The sequence below is a fragment of the Megascapheus bottae genome, chromosome 5 (genome assembly GCF_031878675.1).
Source record: "Megascapheus bottae isolate mThoBot1 chromosome 5, mThoBot2.hap1, whole genome shotgun sequence".
Taxonomy (NCBI): domain Eukaryota; kingdom Metazoa; phylum Chordata; class Mammalia; order Rodentia; family Geomyidae; genus Megascapheus; species Megascapheus bottae.
In genome coordinates this window covers 3,882,914-3,902,379 of record NC_143513.1, presented here as the reverse complement: position 1 = coordinate 3,902,379, position 19,466 = coordinate 3,882,914, and the positions used below count along the sequence as shown (strand labels likewise).

Genomic DNA, 19,466 nt, shown 5'->3' with positions numbered 1-19,466 from the left:
AAGTCTCCTGGACTTTTGTACCTGGGCAGACTTTGAACCAAAATCCTCAGATCTCAGCCTCCTGAGTAGCTAGGATTACAGCACCCTGCTGGTAATTATTTTATCTTAGCACCTGATGTCATCTTACTTTGATCTGTTTTAAAGTGTGCAACATTTGGAGGGACATTAGAAAGACAGTAATAGAGGGTCCTCATCTCAAATCCTCCCCACTTCCAGAAACAGTAATTAGTAGACATCATGGGGAAAAGTACCTTTGGGGAGCTTTAGGATCCAGGTAGAAAGTTGTAAAATTCCAGTGAAAAATGAACCAATCACAAATCTTTGAACAAAAGGATACATTGATGGGCTGAGAGATTCCACAGAGCACTACAACAACAGACTGAAATTGCAAATGTGAATACAAAAGAAAGTCAATGAACTCAGAGAGAAGTCATTAGAGCTAGCCAGTTAGAAGAGAAAAAAGTAACAAAAAGAAAAGTGTGAAGAAAGAATACAGGACCTGAAGACCCCAATAGAATTAATGAACAAATGTATACATTACTATATTGTGAAAATTCTAAGCAAAAGAAGTGACAGATACATTATTTTTTTAAAAAAAATGGCTGAAAACCTCTCATGTTTGTGAAAATTAGGCTGAGGAGATGAAAAGCCATCAACTAAGATTAACTCTACCGAGATTACACAGAGATATCAAATTTTCAAAACAGGAAATTTTGAAAGCAGGAAGAGAAGTGACATCACATACAGTCACTGTGATAAGTCACAGGACCATGTGAGACATCAGCAGATTTCTCTGCAGAAAGTTTACAGGCTTAGGGATAGTGAGATCATACATTCAAAGTAGTAAAAAAGAAAAATAGTGATTAACCCAGAACACTTTACCAGGCAAAGTTGTCCTTCAGAATAATGTGTGTTTCTTTGAAAATTATAATAAGGTATCCCTCACTCTCACAGGGGGTTAGCAGAGAGTAATTGTGCCCACTATTTAGCCAGGATGATATGAAGCTTTCTGGGTGACAAAAGTGTCTCCTACTGAATGAATTCTGCCAAAGCTCTTATTGCATATTCACCCTATCAAGCACGTGCGCGACTCTAATTAATATTTTCAGGTACTAGCAGTTTTCTTTTTTAAGGTGGGACTGTGTCTTGGAGAACGAGGTGGTAGACGCTCCCAGCTTTTCCGGATTGCTTTGCCAGTGCGGGATGGCGGGGAAGAGTGGCGGAAGCTAGCCCTGCATCCCCCACCGCACACACACACCCACCGCGCCCCTCCCCTGGGCCCCGCCTCCTGAGCCTCGCCGGGCCCGCCCCCGTACCCGCCCCTTCAGGCCTCGCCACGCCCCCAGCACCGCCCTGGGCTGGCCAGGGCGCCCGGCAGTTGACTGGTTGCGCCTGCGCGCTATGCCCCGGCTCTGATTGGCTTACTGGCTTGCCTAAGGCTGCCCCTATTGGCTGACAGAACTCCCGCCGCGCCCTTGGTCGCACCCCGGAGACCCTCGGCGAGCCGGAGATCCCTGGCACTGCTGAATCGGTGGAGACCTCAGGCTGTACCTCGGTACACATGCTGCCTACTCCGCGTGCACGGCCCCAGCTATTTGCCCATCGTGCCCCGTCCCCTGCCGTGTACCCGGCGTGCATGTGACCCAGCCAGCAGTGTGTCCGGCTGAGCGCGCGTCCCGCGCCCCTGCCCGCTGCGCCCCTGCCTGCTGTGCTCCTGCCCTCTGTGTCTGTCCGCTGTCCGCTGCTCCCCGGCCTGCTGTGCCCGCTGCGCCCTTGCTTCCTGTGCACGCTGTGCCCCTGCCCGCTGCGCCCCTGCCCGCTGCGCCCCTGCCCGCTGTGCCCCTGCCCGCTGTGCCCCCTGCCCTCTGTGTCTGTCCGCTGTCCACTGCCCGCTGCGCCCCGGCCTGATGTCCCCGTGCCCGCTGCGCCCCCTCCCCGCCGCGCCCGCTGCGCCCCCGGCCTGATGTGCCCCTGCTGTGCCTCCAGAGTGTGCCGTGCGTGGATGTGCCCGCGCTCGAGGGCGGGAGGCGCGTGCAGGTGTGTCAGGTGCAGGCGGGAAGACCGGGAGGGGGCGCGGACTTCGCCTCTGTGGCTGCAGCTACCAGCTAACCCTAGCACCCTGGGCTCCTCTGAAAGTGCTCACAGCGCCCGGCCATGAGGAATACCAGCAAGGAAGTACAGAGCACCGCTCACCGCTACGCTCCCTGCGGTGAGTGCGGATTGCCTGAGGATTGCGGGGTTGTTGGGGCGTGACACCCTGGGAACGATCACGGCCGCCCCCCTCTCTTTTTGGTGCGGTGTTGTGGATAGGAACCTTCCGGAAATGTTTGGTCATGAATTAACCCAGTGTATTCTGAATATTGAATAAGGAACTTTCTCAGTCGCACAGCCCCGCTGGCTCCCTAGCTTTTGCTTCTAAGTTAGGACTCCACCAAATGTTTCTTGCTTGAAACAGCAGGGTATGAGAAAAGCTAATTCAGCGGAAGTTCATGACTTCTTATGTACCCAATGTGTAGGTGAGAAGAAGAGAAAGGAAAGAGTCTCCATATGCCGTTTTTTTATTGGTTGCTTTTGTTTTTATTCTGTGTGGTGAGAAGGGTTGCAGATGGAGAGTAGGGAAGAGGGCTAAGCTGAGAGGGATCAGTTGGAGCCAATCACATCCGCCCAGTGTGTTCAGAAATAAAATGAAGTGTGGCCCGTCCATACTTAACTGCACAGTCAGCCTCTGTCAGGGTGTTGCCATGGCTGTGCTGGAAATCCAGTTGTGGGTAGTGCATTGTTCATCAGGTCTGGCCTGTTCCACATCTCCTGCTCTAACCTTTGGGCCTTCCTGTGATTCTCATTCTCTCCCCCCCCCCCCACCGCCTCTCTCTCTGTCTTTCTCCTAGGGCTTGAAGTCAAAGCCTTTTCTTGTTTTGCCTAGGTTGACTTCAAACTGGGATGTCCAGAATTCAGTTGCTAGGATTATAGGTGTGAGCCACCTGATGTCATAGGTCGAGGCCTCATCTACAGGAATGCCATTGATGGATTCTAACAAGTGCCAGGCACTGTGCCCAGTACTTTATACACACTCCCACATCTAACCTCATTAGGAGCTGTCAGGAATCATCACCCCATTTTTACTTTTGCCAGTCCTGGGACTTGAACTCAGGGACTGGGCACTGTCCTTGAGCTTTCTCAAGGCTAGCACTCTACCACTTGAGCCACAATACCACTTCTGGTTAAGGAATCGAACCCAGGGCTGCTTGCATGCTAGGCAAGCACTCTACCACTAGGCCACACTCTCAGCCCCATCACCCCACTTTTTCACTAGGAAACTGAAGCATTTGGTTTGGAGCATTCTACACCAAGCAAGTAGCTTATTAGTTGAGGCTTCACAGACTAGAAACAGCAGCCTGGTCCCCTTTGAGCACCTGACGAGCTAGGTGATCTCAAGTTTGACTTTCATTCTCAACAGTCTGTATTTCTTCCTTGATAAGATCAGGGAAGCCAGGCACTGGCGGCTCACATCTGTAATTCTAACTACTCAGGAGGCTGAGATCTGAGGATCACAGGCAGGTGTGTGACTCTTAACTCCAATTAGCCAGCACAAAGAGGAAGTAGAGGTGTGTATGAACTGGTAAAGTGCCAACCCTAAGCAAAAGAGCTAAAGATAGCACCTAGACTGCAAATTCAGGCTCCAGTACACACACACACACACACACACACACACACACACACACACACACACACACATACACATAAAGGAAAATGAAACTACTACTACAGCCTATGAGCATGCAGGGAAAAATCATAGAAAGAAAAACAGTCATATAGTAAATGATCTAATGTTAAACAAATTTTGAGATAAAAGCTAAAAGATCCTTTTAACCATCTCATCTCTCTGTTTCTTTGACTCTTTGTCTCTCTGTCTCTGTCTCTTTCTGTTTCTGTCTTTCTGTCTGTTAGGTGGTGAGAGCTGGTTCATTCAAACCAGAACCCTCACTTTCTGAGCTCTTCTACTGCATGCATTTAGCAATAGATTAGAATTCAGTGCCTGTCCAAATCTTCCAGTAATGAGCGGGTAGAAGCACACTGTTCTCTATGGATTAATTAGTAAGCAAAACAGAGAGAGGAAAAATAAAGTACAAACTGAATGCCCTTCTAAAGGAAGAAATAGTTGAGCTGCTGAACCCTGATTCCTAATCCTTAAATTGATTCTCTGTGATCTTTTGTGCCATTGTCTAAACTTTCCTCTTCTTTTTTCTTCCTTCCTGTTTTTTTTTTTTTTAAGGAAAGGTGATGATTTAGCTGGTTAATATTCTTCAGTCATTTAAAATATTTTCTGGGTTAAAACTTCATGCAGTTGAAGTTCCAAGTACAAATTGGATGTCTAAAACTTTCACAGAATGACTTGTTTTGTGCTATGGTGACTTAGTGCATTTAATACGCTGCTTCCAAAGAACTCTGGTCAGCCAGCACATGCATACATGTGCACACACACACACACACACACACACACACACACACACACACAGAATTTATTTTAAGGACTTGGTTTACATGGCTAGGGGATAACAAATATGAAGTCTGGTGAGCTAGAGGCCAGAGGAAGAGATCAGGTTTCATTTCAAATCTGAAGTCCATCTGGAGGGAGAATTCACTCTCTCCTGGAGGACTGCATTCTTTAATCATTAGACCTTCAACTGATTACAGGAGGCTCATGCCTATTTTGAGGCCATCTGAGTTAAGTGCAAATCTCATCTCAAAATCATCTTCACAAAAGCATCTAGAATAATGTCTATTACGTAGGTACTGTGGTCCAGCCAAATAACACACACACACACACACACACACACACACACACACACACAAACGTATAATCTCATCTACCACAAACCGGGCATTGCATCAGACTGTAAATGTTATGAATCTGTGTTTGTACATACTGATAGGTGCTATTAACTATGCCCAATAATTATGTTATGAAGCTGTACCTTTTGCATTTTGTTTTCCGTAGATTGTATGTCGTAAAACAGTATGTGTGTGGTTCTTATTTTGAGTATCTTCCTAATTTCAGATGGAAAGAATTACCTAAAACACTCATAGCCTAAGTGCCCACCTCTCTTCTCCCTATGGGGTCATAAATAAGTACTAATAACTCTAGGCCTCTGGATTTTTTCCAACACATCTAGCTCTTTTTTTTTTTTCCAGCTGTGGGGTTTGAACTGAGGGCCTGGGCACTGTTCCTGTGCTTTCTTTTTTTTTTTTTTTTTGCCAGTCCTGGGTTTAAGCTCAGGGCCTGTGCACTGTCTTTGGACTTTCTCAAGGCTAGAGCTCTACCCTTGAGCCTCAGCACCATTTTCGGCTTTTTTTCTATGTATGTGGTACTGAGGAATCGAACCCAGGTCTTTGTGCATGCTAGGCAAGCACGTTACCACTAGGCCAAACTCCCGGCCCCTCCTGTGCTCTTTTGCTCAAGGTTAGTGCTCTATGGCTTCAGCCACAGTAGCGCCTCCAGTTTCCTGGTGGCTGCCTGGAGATGAGTCTCATAGGGACTTTGAACTACAATCCTCAGATCTCAACCTCCTGAGCAGCTAGGGTTACAGGCATAAGCCACCAGTGCCCGGCTCTCCCTAGCTCTTGATATAAGCTCCCTAGCCTGTGACTAAATACCTCCAGGGAATTTTGTTGCTGGTCCCCAGGTGGGCTGCGACATCTATCCTAAGCACCTTTTGGGGAGCTGCCTTACCTCATCAGTCCCATGCTCAGCTTCTTCTCTCAGCATGGGGCCCATACTTGCCTCCATTTCCTGTCTTTTGTGTTTCCTCTGAGCTATTGCACCCAGTTTCTTCTAGATGAGAGAAATCCTACCATTCACAATTATCATGCTTCGACTCAATCTTTTCCATAAACCAGTCCTTTGGAATCTTTAAAATGTTATTCCTAACCTGTGGGGAGTTCGGGCAAGTAAATGCCTCACCCTCTCTCCTTGCTTTCTTCAGTAAACACTGAGGCCCTGGCACCTTTCACCTCTCACTGTGGCCTCCACAGTATAGTAAAGCCACTGATGGGAGCTGGTGTGGGAGCTGGCCAGCATGGGAGGTGGGCTGGCTGGTGCCTTCCCAGTACAGGTGAGGAGTTGTGGCTCTCTCCCTGACCTGCTTTCTGCTGCTCTCATAAAACAGGTACATCTGTTAAAGCAGGTTGTTGTTTCTGTACCATAATTTATATCTCAGGGGTTTCCTCCTCCTCTTCCTCCTTTTCGTGTTCTTTTTTGTACCAGTAATGAGGCTTGCGTTCAGGGTCATCCCATTTTTTGCTCAAGGCTAACTCTCTACCACTTGAGCCACAGAGCCATCTCCTGCTTATTTGGTAGTTAATTGGAGATGAGAGTCTCACAAGCCTCCCTGCCTGGGCTGGCTTTGAACTATGATCCTCAGATCTCAGCCTCATGAGTTGCTAGAATTACAAGTGTGAGCCACCAGTACCTGGCTTATCTCAGTGTTTCAATGTTGTAAGTTTGTCAAATCATGGCTGGGTATCAGTGGCTTTCATCCATAATCATACCTATTCAAGAGACTGATATCTAAGGACCAGTTTGAAGCCAGTCTGGGCAGGAAAGTATCCAGTTAACCAGAAAAGCCAGAAGTACAGCTGTGGCTCAGATAGTAGAACTCCACCCTCCTTGAGTGAAAAAGCTAAGGGATAGCACCCTGGCTCTGAGTTCCAGCCCCAATAGCAGCACATACAAAAATTGCAGCTCACACAAAAATTGCAGGTCACATTTATCCATCTGTTCCATTGGTTTATCTGTCATATTTTAAATAACGTGGGATTTTTCCTATTTCCCAGAATGACAAGAAAAACAGTTAAGAATTTTATTTTAAGATGGAAAGACATAGGGCTTGGAGAGTTCCCTGAAGCTCACACTGGTGGATGAGGCTGGTTTTGGTTTTGGAGAAGAAGCCAGCTGCAGCAAAGCTGACAGGGTGGGGCCAGGGTTGCTGTTCCTCACATTGGCATTGATGGCTGGTATACTCAGGGGGTTTGGAGACTCTTTGCCCTGCAATGGTGCCATGCTTTGTCTTGGGCATTCAGGGGCTTCCTGCCTGGCTCAGGTGCTGTGTGGCTTGCCTGGTGACGTCCACAGCAGATAGACTGGGAAGCACCTAGGTTCTCCCCATGTGGCCAATCCTGCAGCCCAGCATGGCAGTGAACTGGCCTTGCTTCTATCTAGAATGGTATTACCATCTCCCCGTGAAGCGCTCTGAGAAGGCTGTGGATGCCCCTCCAGCATCTCAGATTCCAGGGCTCAGCAAATTGGACGACTCACACAATGAGTACTTGCCTGGGATGTGAAGGTACTTGATAAAAGAAACCGACTCAGACTATGTGAAGCTTGCAAAGCAAGGCGGCAGACCTGGTAAGCCCCATGTGCTCCATCATCTCATCTGTATAAAAATATTGCTCTAGCAGTTGGGGGTGTGGCTCAGGTGGTAGAGCACCTGCCTCAAAAGTGCCCAGCTCCTAAATTCAAACCCCAGTCCTTCTAAGAATCTTTGATAAAACATTCTTAACATTTGCCTAAGGCCATTGGGAATTGAGGCTCATAAATATAGGGGGATGTGTGTGATCACTGATGAGAATCAAATTTTATACAAGATCTATTTTTTCACAAAGCATTTGACAATCTTAAAAATGGGAGCATACTGAGTTCAATAGATATCATCATTCAGAGAGGTAAGGGACAGTACCCCTGAAATCTCATAGCCTGCCTTTGGGGTAGATGACATCCAGACAATTATCCCTCCTCTGGTTGCCATTACCTGTGTTGGCAATGCCACAGGGGAGACAAGCTGGCCATCATTTTCCCTTCTTGCCAGTCGGGCTTTCTCAAAGCTAGAGCTCTATCACAGCACCACTTCTGGGTTTTTTTTTTTTTAAATGTATGTGGGTACTAAGGAATCGAACCTGGGTCTTTGTGTGTGCTAGGCAAGCACTTTACCACTAGGCCAAACTCCCAGCCCCATGGTCATCGTTTTAACATTAAAAAAAAATCTAGACCAAGCGGGGTGCTAGTGGCTCATGATTGTATTCCTATCTGAAGATCATGGTTCAAAGCCAGTCTGAGCAGACAAATCTGAGACTCTTAATTCCAATTAACCATCACAAAGCCAGAAGTGGAGGTATAGCTCAAAACAGTAAAGTGGCAGCCCTAAACAACAATGTGAGCCCTGAGTTCAAGCACCAGTAGTGACACAAAAATAAAATACCCATATCAATCCTCTTGAGGCCTATAATAGGTGGGACAAGGGCTAGATCTCACTTTCTAAGATCCACTTTCCCCTGCTATTGGAAAAAAAAAAGTGGAAAGATTGGCCAAATTTGGTAAGATCTAAACTGAAATGGGGGCATTACATCCTGCCCAAGTTTTGATTTGTGTCATCACAGTGTGATGGCATGAAGCCCAGAGGTGGAAGTGTGGCCTTCTGCAACACATGTCCAGCAGTGTGAAGTATAATAAGTGACAGTAATGAGAGACAGAGACAGGGAGGGAGAGAAGAAACCAAGTGTCATGAAATATCATCAAGAGAGAGTCTGGTTGGAAGGTGTAGAAGAATTCATATTATTCTTCTATGTTTTCTCTAAGTTTAAAGTATTTAACCATGAAAAAGGTTTTCAAGCTGCAAAATGGGAGATTAAACATCTGTGGTACTGGGGTTTTGAATCCGGGGTCTTGTATTTGTGAAGCAGGCACTCTTACCACTGAGCCATACCTCCAGCTTTACTAGCTGCCCTTTGACATCTAGGGGGGAAGGGATCGGGGTCAGAAAGCTGGGCATGTGTGTTGTGGCGCTGGCCTGAGTTTGTAGAACAGAGCCTGTGCGCTATGCCTCTCAGATTAGCTCCAAACTAAATGATTAAATCCCTCCTGGGGACTCACCATTTGGGATCCTGGAGAGAGCAGATTTTCCTGGAAGCAGGCTGGAGAAGGAGGACAGTGAGTTGTGGGGAATGGCCTGGAGGAGTGGCCAAAGGTAGGGGAGCAGTAAGAACTGGAGGAATGGAAGGATGGGCCCCCAGAAGTGATGATGTCTGGTGGAGACCCCATGACAGATCCATGCTAGAGAGGGAGGGAGGGAGGTTCATGAACCATGGCCCTGTCTGAGGCCCAACCAGGACCCTCAGTTGTCTACCTGTGCCTAGGCATGGGAGTATCAGAGATGCTGGGGTAGTGCCGGGCCCAGAGGCCACCCAGGGCAATGGCACAGTTCCCCTTGATGTGGGCTAGTGATGCCACACAGGACATTTGGGTCACACACAGCTCTGTCCCTTTCTTTTCGAGATTTGCTGACACACCTGGGTCCTGGGAGCACGACAGGTTCTCCAGTGGCCTATTCCCTGCCAGACTGGTATATCCACCACAGCAAACCTGCTACTGCCCAGCAGCGAGAGTGAGTATCTGGAAGCAGCTATGCGTTGTTCTTTTGGGGGACAAAATAGCTCAAGTTGAAATTCATTAAATTAAGCGAGAGTGCTGTTCCAGAGCAGCATCACTCAAGGCTGGTGCTTTACCACTTGAGCCACAGCTCTACTTCCAGTTTTTTGGGTAGTTAATTTGGCATAAATTGAAAATTCATTTCAGGCACTTTTCTGGCTTTTATTAATTTATTTTTTGCCTGTAAGATAAAACCACAGTAAATGTCATTTTAAGCCTCAAGTAGCTAAGAGTGTATGCCTCAATGCTCAGCTTTTGTTTCTCTTTATTTCCTTCCCCCCCTCTTTTTTTTTTAAAGGTCCTCGACTGGTACTTTAACTTGGTACTTGATGCTTTCACTCATTGGCCGGCACTCCACCAACTGAGCCAGGGCTTCAACCCTTTTGTTTTCATTTCTGGCTGGAAAATGAACATAAATTTTTTACATGCCTGAGGCATGTAATATTAGACTTTTCCCTTGCTTTTTTTTTTTTTTAAGGTCCAAGACCGAGACTTGAACTTGGTACCTGATGCTCTTGCTCATTGTCTAGTGCTCTACCAACAGAGCCATTCCTCCAACCTTTTCTTAAAAAAGTTCTTTGTGCTAAGTTCAGAAAGAAAGAAAAAGAAGCTGAGTGGATTAGAACCTGGTAGAAAGGGGGCCAGAGACTATGGGGTTGACCCCTTCCTGTCACTGGTCCCAAAGCTCAGTTGGAAGTTCAAGTGCCCACACTGTAAATGGCCATGTCATAGAAAACAAGCAGACTGAAACGATCATTGTAAATGATACATATTTAGGGGAGCATTTAACTCATTGAAGAAGATGAAGGAGTAGATGATGTTCTGGTGATGATCTGCAAGGCTGGCACTGGAAAGGGGTGGAGCTTTTTGCTTCCCATGGCAGGGCCTACCAGTGTCTTCAGGGAAGCCAAGAGAAATTGGGGAGAGGGGGAAGGGGGCCCCACTAGTGCAGGCTGTAACTGACACCACTGTTCTTGCAGAGTCCCCATGGTCTCCATGCCAGATTACATGGTGTATGAAGAATTCAATCCCAATCACACCAATGGAAGCTATGAATCTAGAAGAGGCCCCTTCGATTTTGACATGAAAACGGTTTGGCAAAGAGAGGCCGAGGAACTAGAAGAGAAAAAAAAGGTGACAGAAGCTCATCCGTCTGTCATCCAGGGTTGTTTTCCTTCCGTGGCTTCCTGAATGACCGTGCAGTGTGTCTGTTGGCTGTTGCTGGTGTGTCTCTTTGATGCCCATGACATTGCTGGATATGGTCTGTATTTTAAATGTGGATCTCCTACAATGTGAGCAGGCACAGTCTGGTTGTCTGTTTCTTTTTCTGATTAGTGGTTTTATAGGGAAGAGCACAGGTTTGTTTGTTTCATTTTTTTTGTACAGGCTATTTTATTGGATAAGTTATATAATAAGCAGAATCTAGTTGTTGTTGTTGTCGTCAATCACAGAGCTTGAACTCAGAGCCTAGGTGCTGTCCCTGAGCTCTTTTGCTCAAGGCTAGTGCTCTACTACTTTGAGCCATAGCTCCTCTTCCATTTCTTGAGTGGTTAATTGTAGATAAGAGTTTCACAAGGACTTTTCTGCTCAGGCTGGCTTTGAACAGAGATCCTCAGATCTCAGCCTCCTGAATAGCTAGGATTACATGTGTGAATCACTGGCTCCTGACTATTTTTGCGCCTTTTTTTTTCCAGACTTGGGACTTGAACTCAGGCCTGAGCACTTTTCCAGAGCTTCGTTGTGCTCAAGACTAGCACTCTACCAGTTGAGCCAGCTTTTTTCTAAGTAGCTTATTGGAGATAAAAGTCTTAACAACTTTCCTGCCTTGTTGGCATTGAACTACAATCCTCAGATCTCAGCTTACTGAGTAGCTAGGATTACAGGCATGAACTACCAGTGCCTGGCTTGTTTTTGCATTTTAAGGTGGTTTTAACGAGTGAATGCTTACCTAGAAGAAACTGGCATAACATGTGTCACCCAGCGCTTATAGAAAGGGAATTTCATATACATTTATTATCTTTTTCTTTTTGTGCCCATACTGGGGCTTGAACTCAGGCCTGTGTTCTCTCTTAGCTTTTTCATTCAAGACCTACATGCTATTACTTGAGCCACAGCTCCAGTTCTTACTTTTTGCTGGTTAATTGAAGGTAAGACTCTTACCAGCTTTTCTGTTGGGCCTGGCTTCAAACTGTGATCCTCAAATCTCAGTCTCCTGAGAGCTATGGTTTCAAGTGTGAGTTTCCAGTGCCAGGTTTTGTATTCTATCTTCACATGTTTTAGTTATAGTTAAATTGAGATGTCTCTGTGATAAAAGACCCATTCCAAGGGTGCATTTGTCCCTCCAAAGTGAACCCCCAAAACACTTTGATTGGTAGATGAGTGTGATTTCTTGATTAAAAGTCTTTTCATCCCCCGGCCTCCTCTTAGCAGCTCCCAGGACTTTGAGGGCTCTGTACCACTGGGTGTGGCATGGTCTGAAATTCGTCTTGTTGCCTCACCCAGTCAGATCTGTGAAACGATGACATGTGTATTAAAAATAGCGATGATGCTTTTGAGAGTGAGAATGAGAGTGAATACTATCCTCTACTTGAATTGTGAAGAGAGATGTATACGTCCCCAGCTCCCATGCCTGGCATCTCTGTGTCCTGGTGTGGAAAGGAACCTCCCTGTTGACACTTGGGGGCGGGGGTGAGTGCCAAGGTCAGCATCTCTTGGCTGGAACAAGCCATTTGCTTATCAAGCTATCCTCCATGGCAAGTGGTGACTTGGGCTTTGGGTCACTTGTGTAAGTACTGTAAATGGACTAAAGCCCAGGCCTGTTTCTTAGCGTAAGGGGTAAGCTATAAATAATTGGGGGCAGAGGGGAGATGCTAACTACCATTACAGCCCAAAGCTAGAGAGATGTAAAAGTGTTAAATGCTGTATCACCCCCAAATCAAATGAATGACCCACTTAGTAGCCAGCCTGTCTACTTCCACCCTGTCGAGGAGACAGGATGACAGTCTTGGGGACATCAACATTGTCTAGCAGAAGGAACACAGTGTTGGGCTGTGTCTGCAAGGCATCTTGGCCTAGATAGTGAGAACCTGAACAAGAGAATCAAATCACCCAGCTAACCGGCTGCTGCCTCTGAGGGAGGAACGGGAGCCAGCACTTCCCTGTCACACCCAGGCTGTCTTTGGGGTGTGGTACACACTGGCCTGTTCTTAGGAAAGACTCCTCACCCAGCATTCCTGGGTTTCTTGCTCACTTGTAGGGTGAGTGGGAGTTGGGAGGGATCTTTTATTTTACTAAAAACACTATTTCTTGTGACAGTAATAGGGCATGAACTCAGGACCTAGGCACTATCCCTTAAGCTTACTTTGCTTGACTGGCATTCCACCACTTAAGCCACACTTCTGATGTTTTGCTAGTTAACTGGAGATGAAAGTCTCACAGAATGGTTTTGTCTTGGCTGGCTTTGAACTTTGATTCTCAGATTTCAGTCTCCTGAGTAGCTAGGATTACAGGTGTGAACCATGGATGCCAGGCTCCTACTACTTATTTCTGTTTTTCTTTTATTGCTGTTATAAAAGCGATAGTCTTTTTCTTTGTAAATAAGATATAATTTAAATAAAATGCAATTTTTTTCTTTTAAAATATCATAATATATTTAAAGCTCACCTGCTTTACAAGTGGTACAAGGCATACATTACAAAGCTACCACAGCCACTGAGGTACAGAGACATTCCATTTATTTTTTCCCTCAGCTCCTTTGGTGTTAACTCCTCCTAACTCACAGCTCCTGCAAGTACCTGTCTGCTTTTCTTCCTTTTTTTTTTTTTTGCCAGTTGTGGGGCTTGAACTCAGGGTCTGAACACTGTCCTTGGAATTTTTTTTTTCTACTTGAGCCACAGCACAACTTCCAGCTTTTTTCTATGTATGTGGTACCAAGGAATTGAACCCAGGTCTTTGTGCATGCTAGGCAAGCACTCTACCACTAATCCAAACTCCCTGTAGTCATTCCAGAGTGTCAAATTATGGTATCCCTGAGTTATGGTCCTTTCTTCCCTGGTGCATTTTAGACATAGCCAGCTGCTGGGGAGTCAGAACTCCATTCCTTTGTATTGGTGGATTGTATTTCATTGTGGATCAAGGTGTAGCCTGCTTCTCCATTCATCTGATGTTCATAATTGTCTATATGGAGAGAGTAACTTCGTGTGTGTGTGTGTGTGTGTGTGTGTGTGTGTGTGTGTGTGTGTGTGTGTGTTTTACGGGGGCTTGAACTCAGGACATTATGCTCTCACCAGATTTTGTGTGTAAGGATGGCACTCCATTATTGAAGCACCGCTCCACTTCTGGCTGTTCACGGTTAACTGGAGATAGGATTGCCTCTGATTTGTTGGCCCAGGCTGGTTTTCCCCTTTGATCCTCAGATCTCAGCCTCCTTAAGGGCTGGGATCTCAGCTGTGAGCTGCAGGTGCCTGGTTTGCCAGGGGCCCATGTTTAGAAGTTCTCTTTACAAAGCTTTTCTACTGAATGGGAGGATTGTTGACTTACACGTGTTGTGGCTGTTTGTTTTCCCAGCAGAGGTCCTACATTTGTTGTGTAGTCTTCTCACTCCGCATATGTGATGTATTTTGCCACACAGGTGAAGCTGCCCGCCATCCACTCAAAATACCCCAGCAAAGCGGGGACGCCAACGGGCTCCAAAGACTCCGCGGGAAGCAGACTGTCCTTCCCTCCCATGTATGTTCCAGAGTGGCCTGAGCTGGCCAGGAGGCAAACTGCTGCTCCCTTTCTTCCTTGAGTGACAGTCCCCACCCACAGCCCGCCCTCCCAGCCACCAGGCCTACCTGGCCCCCTTGCTCCAGGAGGAGGCCTCATCCTGTCCTTTCCCCCAACACACACATCTCCCCCCAACCCACACGTCCCCGCTGAAGAGAACCCTAAGGACTCCTTTATCTCCTTATGCACAGAATACTGGTTTAGTGGGAGAATAAATATCATGAATTGCCTAATTCTTCAGATAGCTTCTCATCTAATGGGCAATAAACAATGATTACATTGTCATGAATGCCTTGAGAACACTGAGCTAGACTGAATGAGAGGGAGAAAACCAAGAAAGAAAAATGATTGGCAGGTAGATGATGGATGGATAGATGGAAAGATAAATCCAGGGAAGGAGAACAGTATAGCTGTCTTGTATTTAAGACAGCTGTGCATCCAACTTTGTTCCCTGAATACTGTTCTGTTTCTGATCTGTGTGTGTTTGTGTGTGTGTGTGTGTGTGCGCACGCACACGTGCACATCACATCTCCATCTCTGGCTTTTTACTGGCTATTGGAGATGAGTCTAGAAGGTTTTTCTGCCTCTACTGGCTTTGAGTCTCAGTCCTCAGCTCTCAGCCTCCTGATTAGCCAGGATTATAAGTGTAAGCCATTAGAACCCAGCTATCAGGGTTTGTGTTAATATTTAATATTCACTTTTATCTTTTTTGAGGCCTGGTCAAAAAACCAATTCACCGACAAACTTCTCCAAGCTTATCAGCAATGGCTATAGGGATGAGTGGTTGCAGCAACAGAGAACAGACACGGACATGAGGACCTCAAAGACCTCCAGGGAATCCACATCCTCCCAGTCCACACAGGACTCGGAAGAGCTCAAGGATGCAGACGCAGCACAGGGCCCAGAGGCTCCTGAAGGCTCTGAGAAAGCTCATGGTGAGGAGCACTCTGAATTGAGCCTCCCTTAACACAAGATTTTGCCTTTTACTCTTTATCAGAAAGCAAAAGTCATGATTTTTGAGGCTTCTCATTTTTGCTTGTCCAAAGTCTTGATACTTCATTTAATACAAAGAATATATCCAGCAATATCAGTTTTAGTCTTCTGCACAGAGTTCTTACCCTGCTGGACTTCCACAGACTTCCACAGAAGCAGTTGGGCCTATCTCCTCATACAGACTGCATTCAAACTTAAAATTGCTCGAGTATAAACATTTCTGAAGTTTGAATATGTTCCATTATAACTTTCTTTATATTAGATATTCAAGATAATACATTGGTATGTATTTATTTATGCAAGCCCTAGGGCTTGAACTCAAGGCCTGGGTGCTGTTCTTGAGCTGCTTTTGCTCAACGCCAGCACTGGGCCACTTGAGCCACAGTTCCACTTCTGGCTCTTCTCAGTGCTAACTTACAGATAAGTCTCATGGACTTTTCTGCCCAAGCTGTCTTCAAACAGCAATCCCCAGGTCTCAGCCTCCTGAGCAGCTGGGGTTACAGGGATGAGGCATGAGGGCCAGTCACAGTATACATTTTTTTGGGTGCAGGGTAGAGAGTTACTAGAGTTTGAACTCAGGGCCTTGCACTCACAGGCAGATGCTTTACTACTTAAGTCACAACCTAGTCCTTTGTGCTTTAGCTAGTGTCTATCCGATAGTGTGTTGAATTTTTGTATAGGGCTCTGCTGACCCCTCGTTCCTTCTGCCTATACTTCCCTCTATTGGGATTACAGCCACCAGGCCTGGCTTGTTGGCCTCAAACCACCATCCTCTGGATCTCTGACTCCTGGGTAGCTGGGAGTATAGGCACATGCATATGTTTCATGTATGCATATATTTAGTGTTTAGTTTTTATAGTTGCATTAATTTCTGGGCAACTTATTTTACTCATGGGGCTTCATTTCTTTGATGAGAATTTTTTTGTTTGCTTGTTTGTTTCCTTTCTTGTGAGTAGATCTCTACTCCAGCTGCTTGCTGTTTTGGTGAATAAAATCTGCCATTATTACCCTGTCCTTTTAGCCAGCCACAGTGGTAGATACCTGTCATCCCAGCCCTCAGGAAGTTGAGGTAGGAGAATCAAAAGTTCCAAGCAGCTTTGGACTATATAGTGAAACCCTATCTCAAACAACATCAACAACAACAAACCCACCAAGAACATTGGTGACCCATGTCGCCGACCCCTGGCTCCTCAGGAGGCTGAGATATGAGTACTGCAGGTTGAAGCTAACAAGAATAGGGCAGGAAAGTTGGTAAGACTCTTATCTCCAGTGAAACACACACACACACACACACACACACACACACACACAGAAGTGGAGCTGTGGCTCAAGTGGTAGAGTGCCTTTTGGGTGAAAAAAGTCAAGGGATAGCTCCCAGCCCCTGAATGCAAGCTGCAGCACAGGCACAAGAAAAACGCCGAACAACATTAGGAAAATGGCCTTTTGAATTTTAGGTTCAAAGTGCTTTATGATTTCTTTTGTTTTGAGTGTTGTGGATTTAGTTCTTATTATGTTAAGTAATTTCACATTCTTCGAATTTTTAGTCTATTTCATGAAACTGAAAAACCAATGTCCTTATTCTTTATTTCAGAATCTGCTCTTCCAAGTGAGTATTTGTAGAGAAAATGAGCTGCTTGGGAGTTTAAAGAGTCTAAATGACACAAAGAGACTCGGTGGACCTGGTCCTTCCGTCTGGAGACTCACTCCAGCCCTGCCACGCACACTGGGGAAATGTGCAGCGTCCAGTCACTCTCTGTACTCACCCTGCTGGACCACTCATCCTCTGTTAGATCTTTTTTTTTTTTTTGGCCAGTCCTGGGCTTGATCTCAGGGCCTGAGCACTGTCCTTGGACTTTTTCTCAAGGCTAGAGCTCTACCACTTGAGCCTCAGCACCACTTCTGGCTTTTTTCTATGTATGTGGTACCGAGGAATCGAACCTGGGTCTTCATGCATGCTAGGCAAGCACTTTAACCACTAGGCCAAACTCCTGGCCATCCTCCGTTAGATCTTTCTGACCTCTACCCCCAACCCTGTTCTTCTCTCTGCTGCTTATTTGGCCTTTTCTGATCTCACTTAGGAGAAGGTCCTGCAGGATTTGTCCTTCTCAGCCTGGTTGATTTCACTTTACCTAATGCCTTTCTGGTTCATCCATGTTGCCCAAAAGTGCCTTCTTTCATTGCTGAGTAGTATTCCGCTGTAGGAACATTCACTCCATTGTCTCTGTTCATGTGTCGATTGACACTTGAGTGGATTCCATGGTTTGTCTACTATGCATGACACTGCATAGTGCATTTCTCTCTACAGCTACAGACATCCAGGTCCTTTGGGAGATACTTAGTTGAGGAGTATCTGGATCATGTTGGTGATCTATTTTTACTTTGGGGTGGGGTTTTGTTTAGGTAGTACTGTTGCTTGAATCTGGGGCCTTGCCCTTGTTTGACAGGAACTCTACCACTTGAGCCATGCCACCAGTCCTTTTTTGTGATTTAGGTATTTTTTTCCCAAAAGGGTCTTGTGCTTGTTCCTTGGCCACTATGGACTGCCATCTTCTTGTTTAGCTGGAACAACAAGCTCTTACCACGGTACTCAGCTTTTTATTGGTTGAAATGGGGGTTGCACTAATTTTTTCCATTGGGACTGGCCTCCAACTATGATCTTCCAAGCTCTGCCTCTCAAGTAACTAGGATTAAAGGACTGAGCCATCAAGCCTAGCTTAATTGGTTGTTTGTTTTGTGCTAGTACTGAGGCTTGAGCTCAGGGTCTTACTGTCACTGTTTTTATCACTCACAGCTAGCCCTTTGCTGCTTGAGCCATGCCCCCTATACTTCTAGCATTTTACTGGTTAATTACAGATAAGATTCTCTCAGATTTGGCTGCCTGGGCTATCTCCAACCCGGATCCTCAGAGCTTAGCCTCCTGACTAGCTAGGACTGTAGGTGTGAGCAGCTGGTGCTCAGCTGGATTCAGTTTGTGCTTCTCTGGGGGTCCACATTAGTGAAGGGGAGGCGTCGTGGGGGAAGACAAGTGAGATGCTGGTCACTCAGGCTGAGTGGGCTGGTGGGGGTGCTTCACTGCTTAGTTCGCTTGGGTCTCTGTGTCAGCTGAGACCTTTTCAGCCTGGGCCAGTGAAGCACAGAAACTCCCCAAGAGAGCGCTCTGTCCTTGCCTCCCAAAGTCAAAGGTGAGTCACAGGCTTTCCCATTCGATGGGACTCCCATTCTGTGCAGACTTCAGTTTTAATCCTCAGGCATAATGTCAGAAATACGTTCACTCTTATATTTAAAATGAGTAAGTTAAAACTTTCTATTCAAAATTGTCATGCTTATCTATCTGTTCTGTGTGTACTTAACATTGCAGGCCCAGGAGCATCTCCATCTGACTGGACTCCCGCGGAGCTCAAATAAGCCCAGATGTCCCATCAGGATAGCCCTTTTAGTAGTTCACGGTGGTGTGACTAGGTCGCAGCTGTATCTATAAGGCACCGGTTATATTTTATTAGTATAGACTCTTACAGAACCGCATATCTCACAGTGTAGTTACTATCACTGAGGCACAGGTAGGGAAAACACTGTTTTTTATTTTCCCTCCCATCTCTCTGGGGTACAACACAGGGTTAGTAGGTGGTCCCACCACGGTCTCTGGGACCTGGCAACCTCTGGGGACAGTCACTTCCCTGGCCATTCTTGGATGAGCGCCTCTTGGGTTCACCACCATATGGGGGCCTTGTCTGAGGTTCTGAACAGGAAGAAACTCACAGAACAAGCCTCAGCATTTTTTTTCCTGTTGTTTGGCCCTATGGTCTTTGTAGAAAGATTTTTCAGTTTTAAACCAATTAAAACATGATGATATAGTTTGTATTACAAATATTATGCCTTGGAATTTTCAACGCTTACTAGAAAATGTAACACTGGTTTAAATTTTTTGCCAATTCTGTGAGCATAACAGAAGTCTAGACTAGGAAAGATTTGTTATTTTATATCCTTTCAGTGAAGATATACTTCATAGACTTGAACAAAGCTTAGAAATGATCAGCTGAATGCTCTAGTTTTAGAAAGGCTATTGTTTATGTATTAGACATTTGCATTAAAATATATTTAAACATTTTATACCTTTAATTCATTAATAATTTTTTGGACAGATAATTTTTTTTTAGGGAGCCAGAGAAGGTCACAGACATTTGTACCTTCTTTCTTGGAATGAACTTATCATGCACTTGCTCAGCTA

At 45.8% G+C, this 19,466-nt stretch overlaps 1 protein-coding gene and 1 pseudogene across 2 annotated transcripts in view; both read left to right on the top strand.

Moving 5' to 3' along the window:
• Positions 1 to 19,466, top strand: part of LOC150062756 (uridine phosphorylase 1-like) — a 123,609-nt pseudogene that overhangs the window by 76,910 nt on the left and 27,233 nt on the right. The window lies entirely within an intron of this gene.
• Positions 1,492 to 15,215, top strand: LOC150062757 (uncharacterized protein C7orf57-like). The gene is given in 8 exon segments (XM_090332601.1): positions 1,492 to 1,555; positions 1,987 to 2,037; positions 2,137 to 2,209; positions 7,220 to 7,405; positions 9,329 to 9,437; positions 10,462 to 10,615; positions 14,112 to 14,209; positions 14,963 to 15,215. Coding segments are annotated over 6 exon segments (855 nt in total). The 5' UTR covers positions 1,492 to 1,555; positions 1,987 to 2,037; positions 2,137 to 2,154.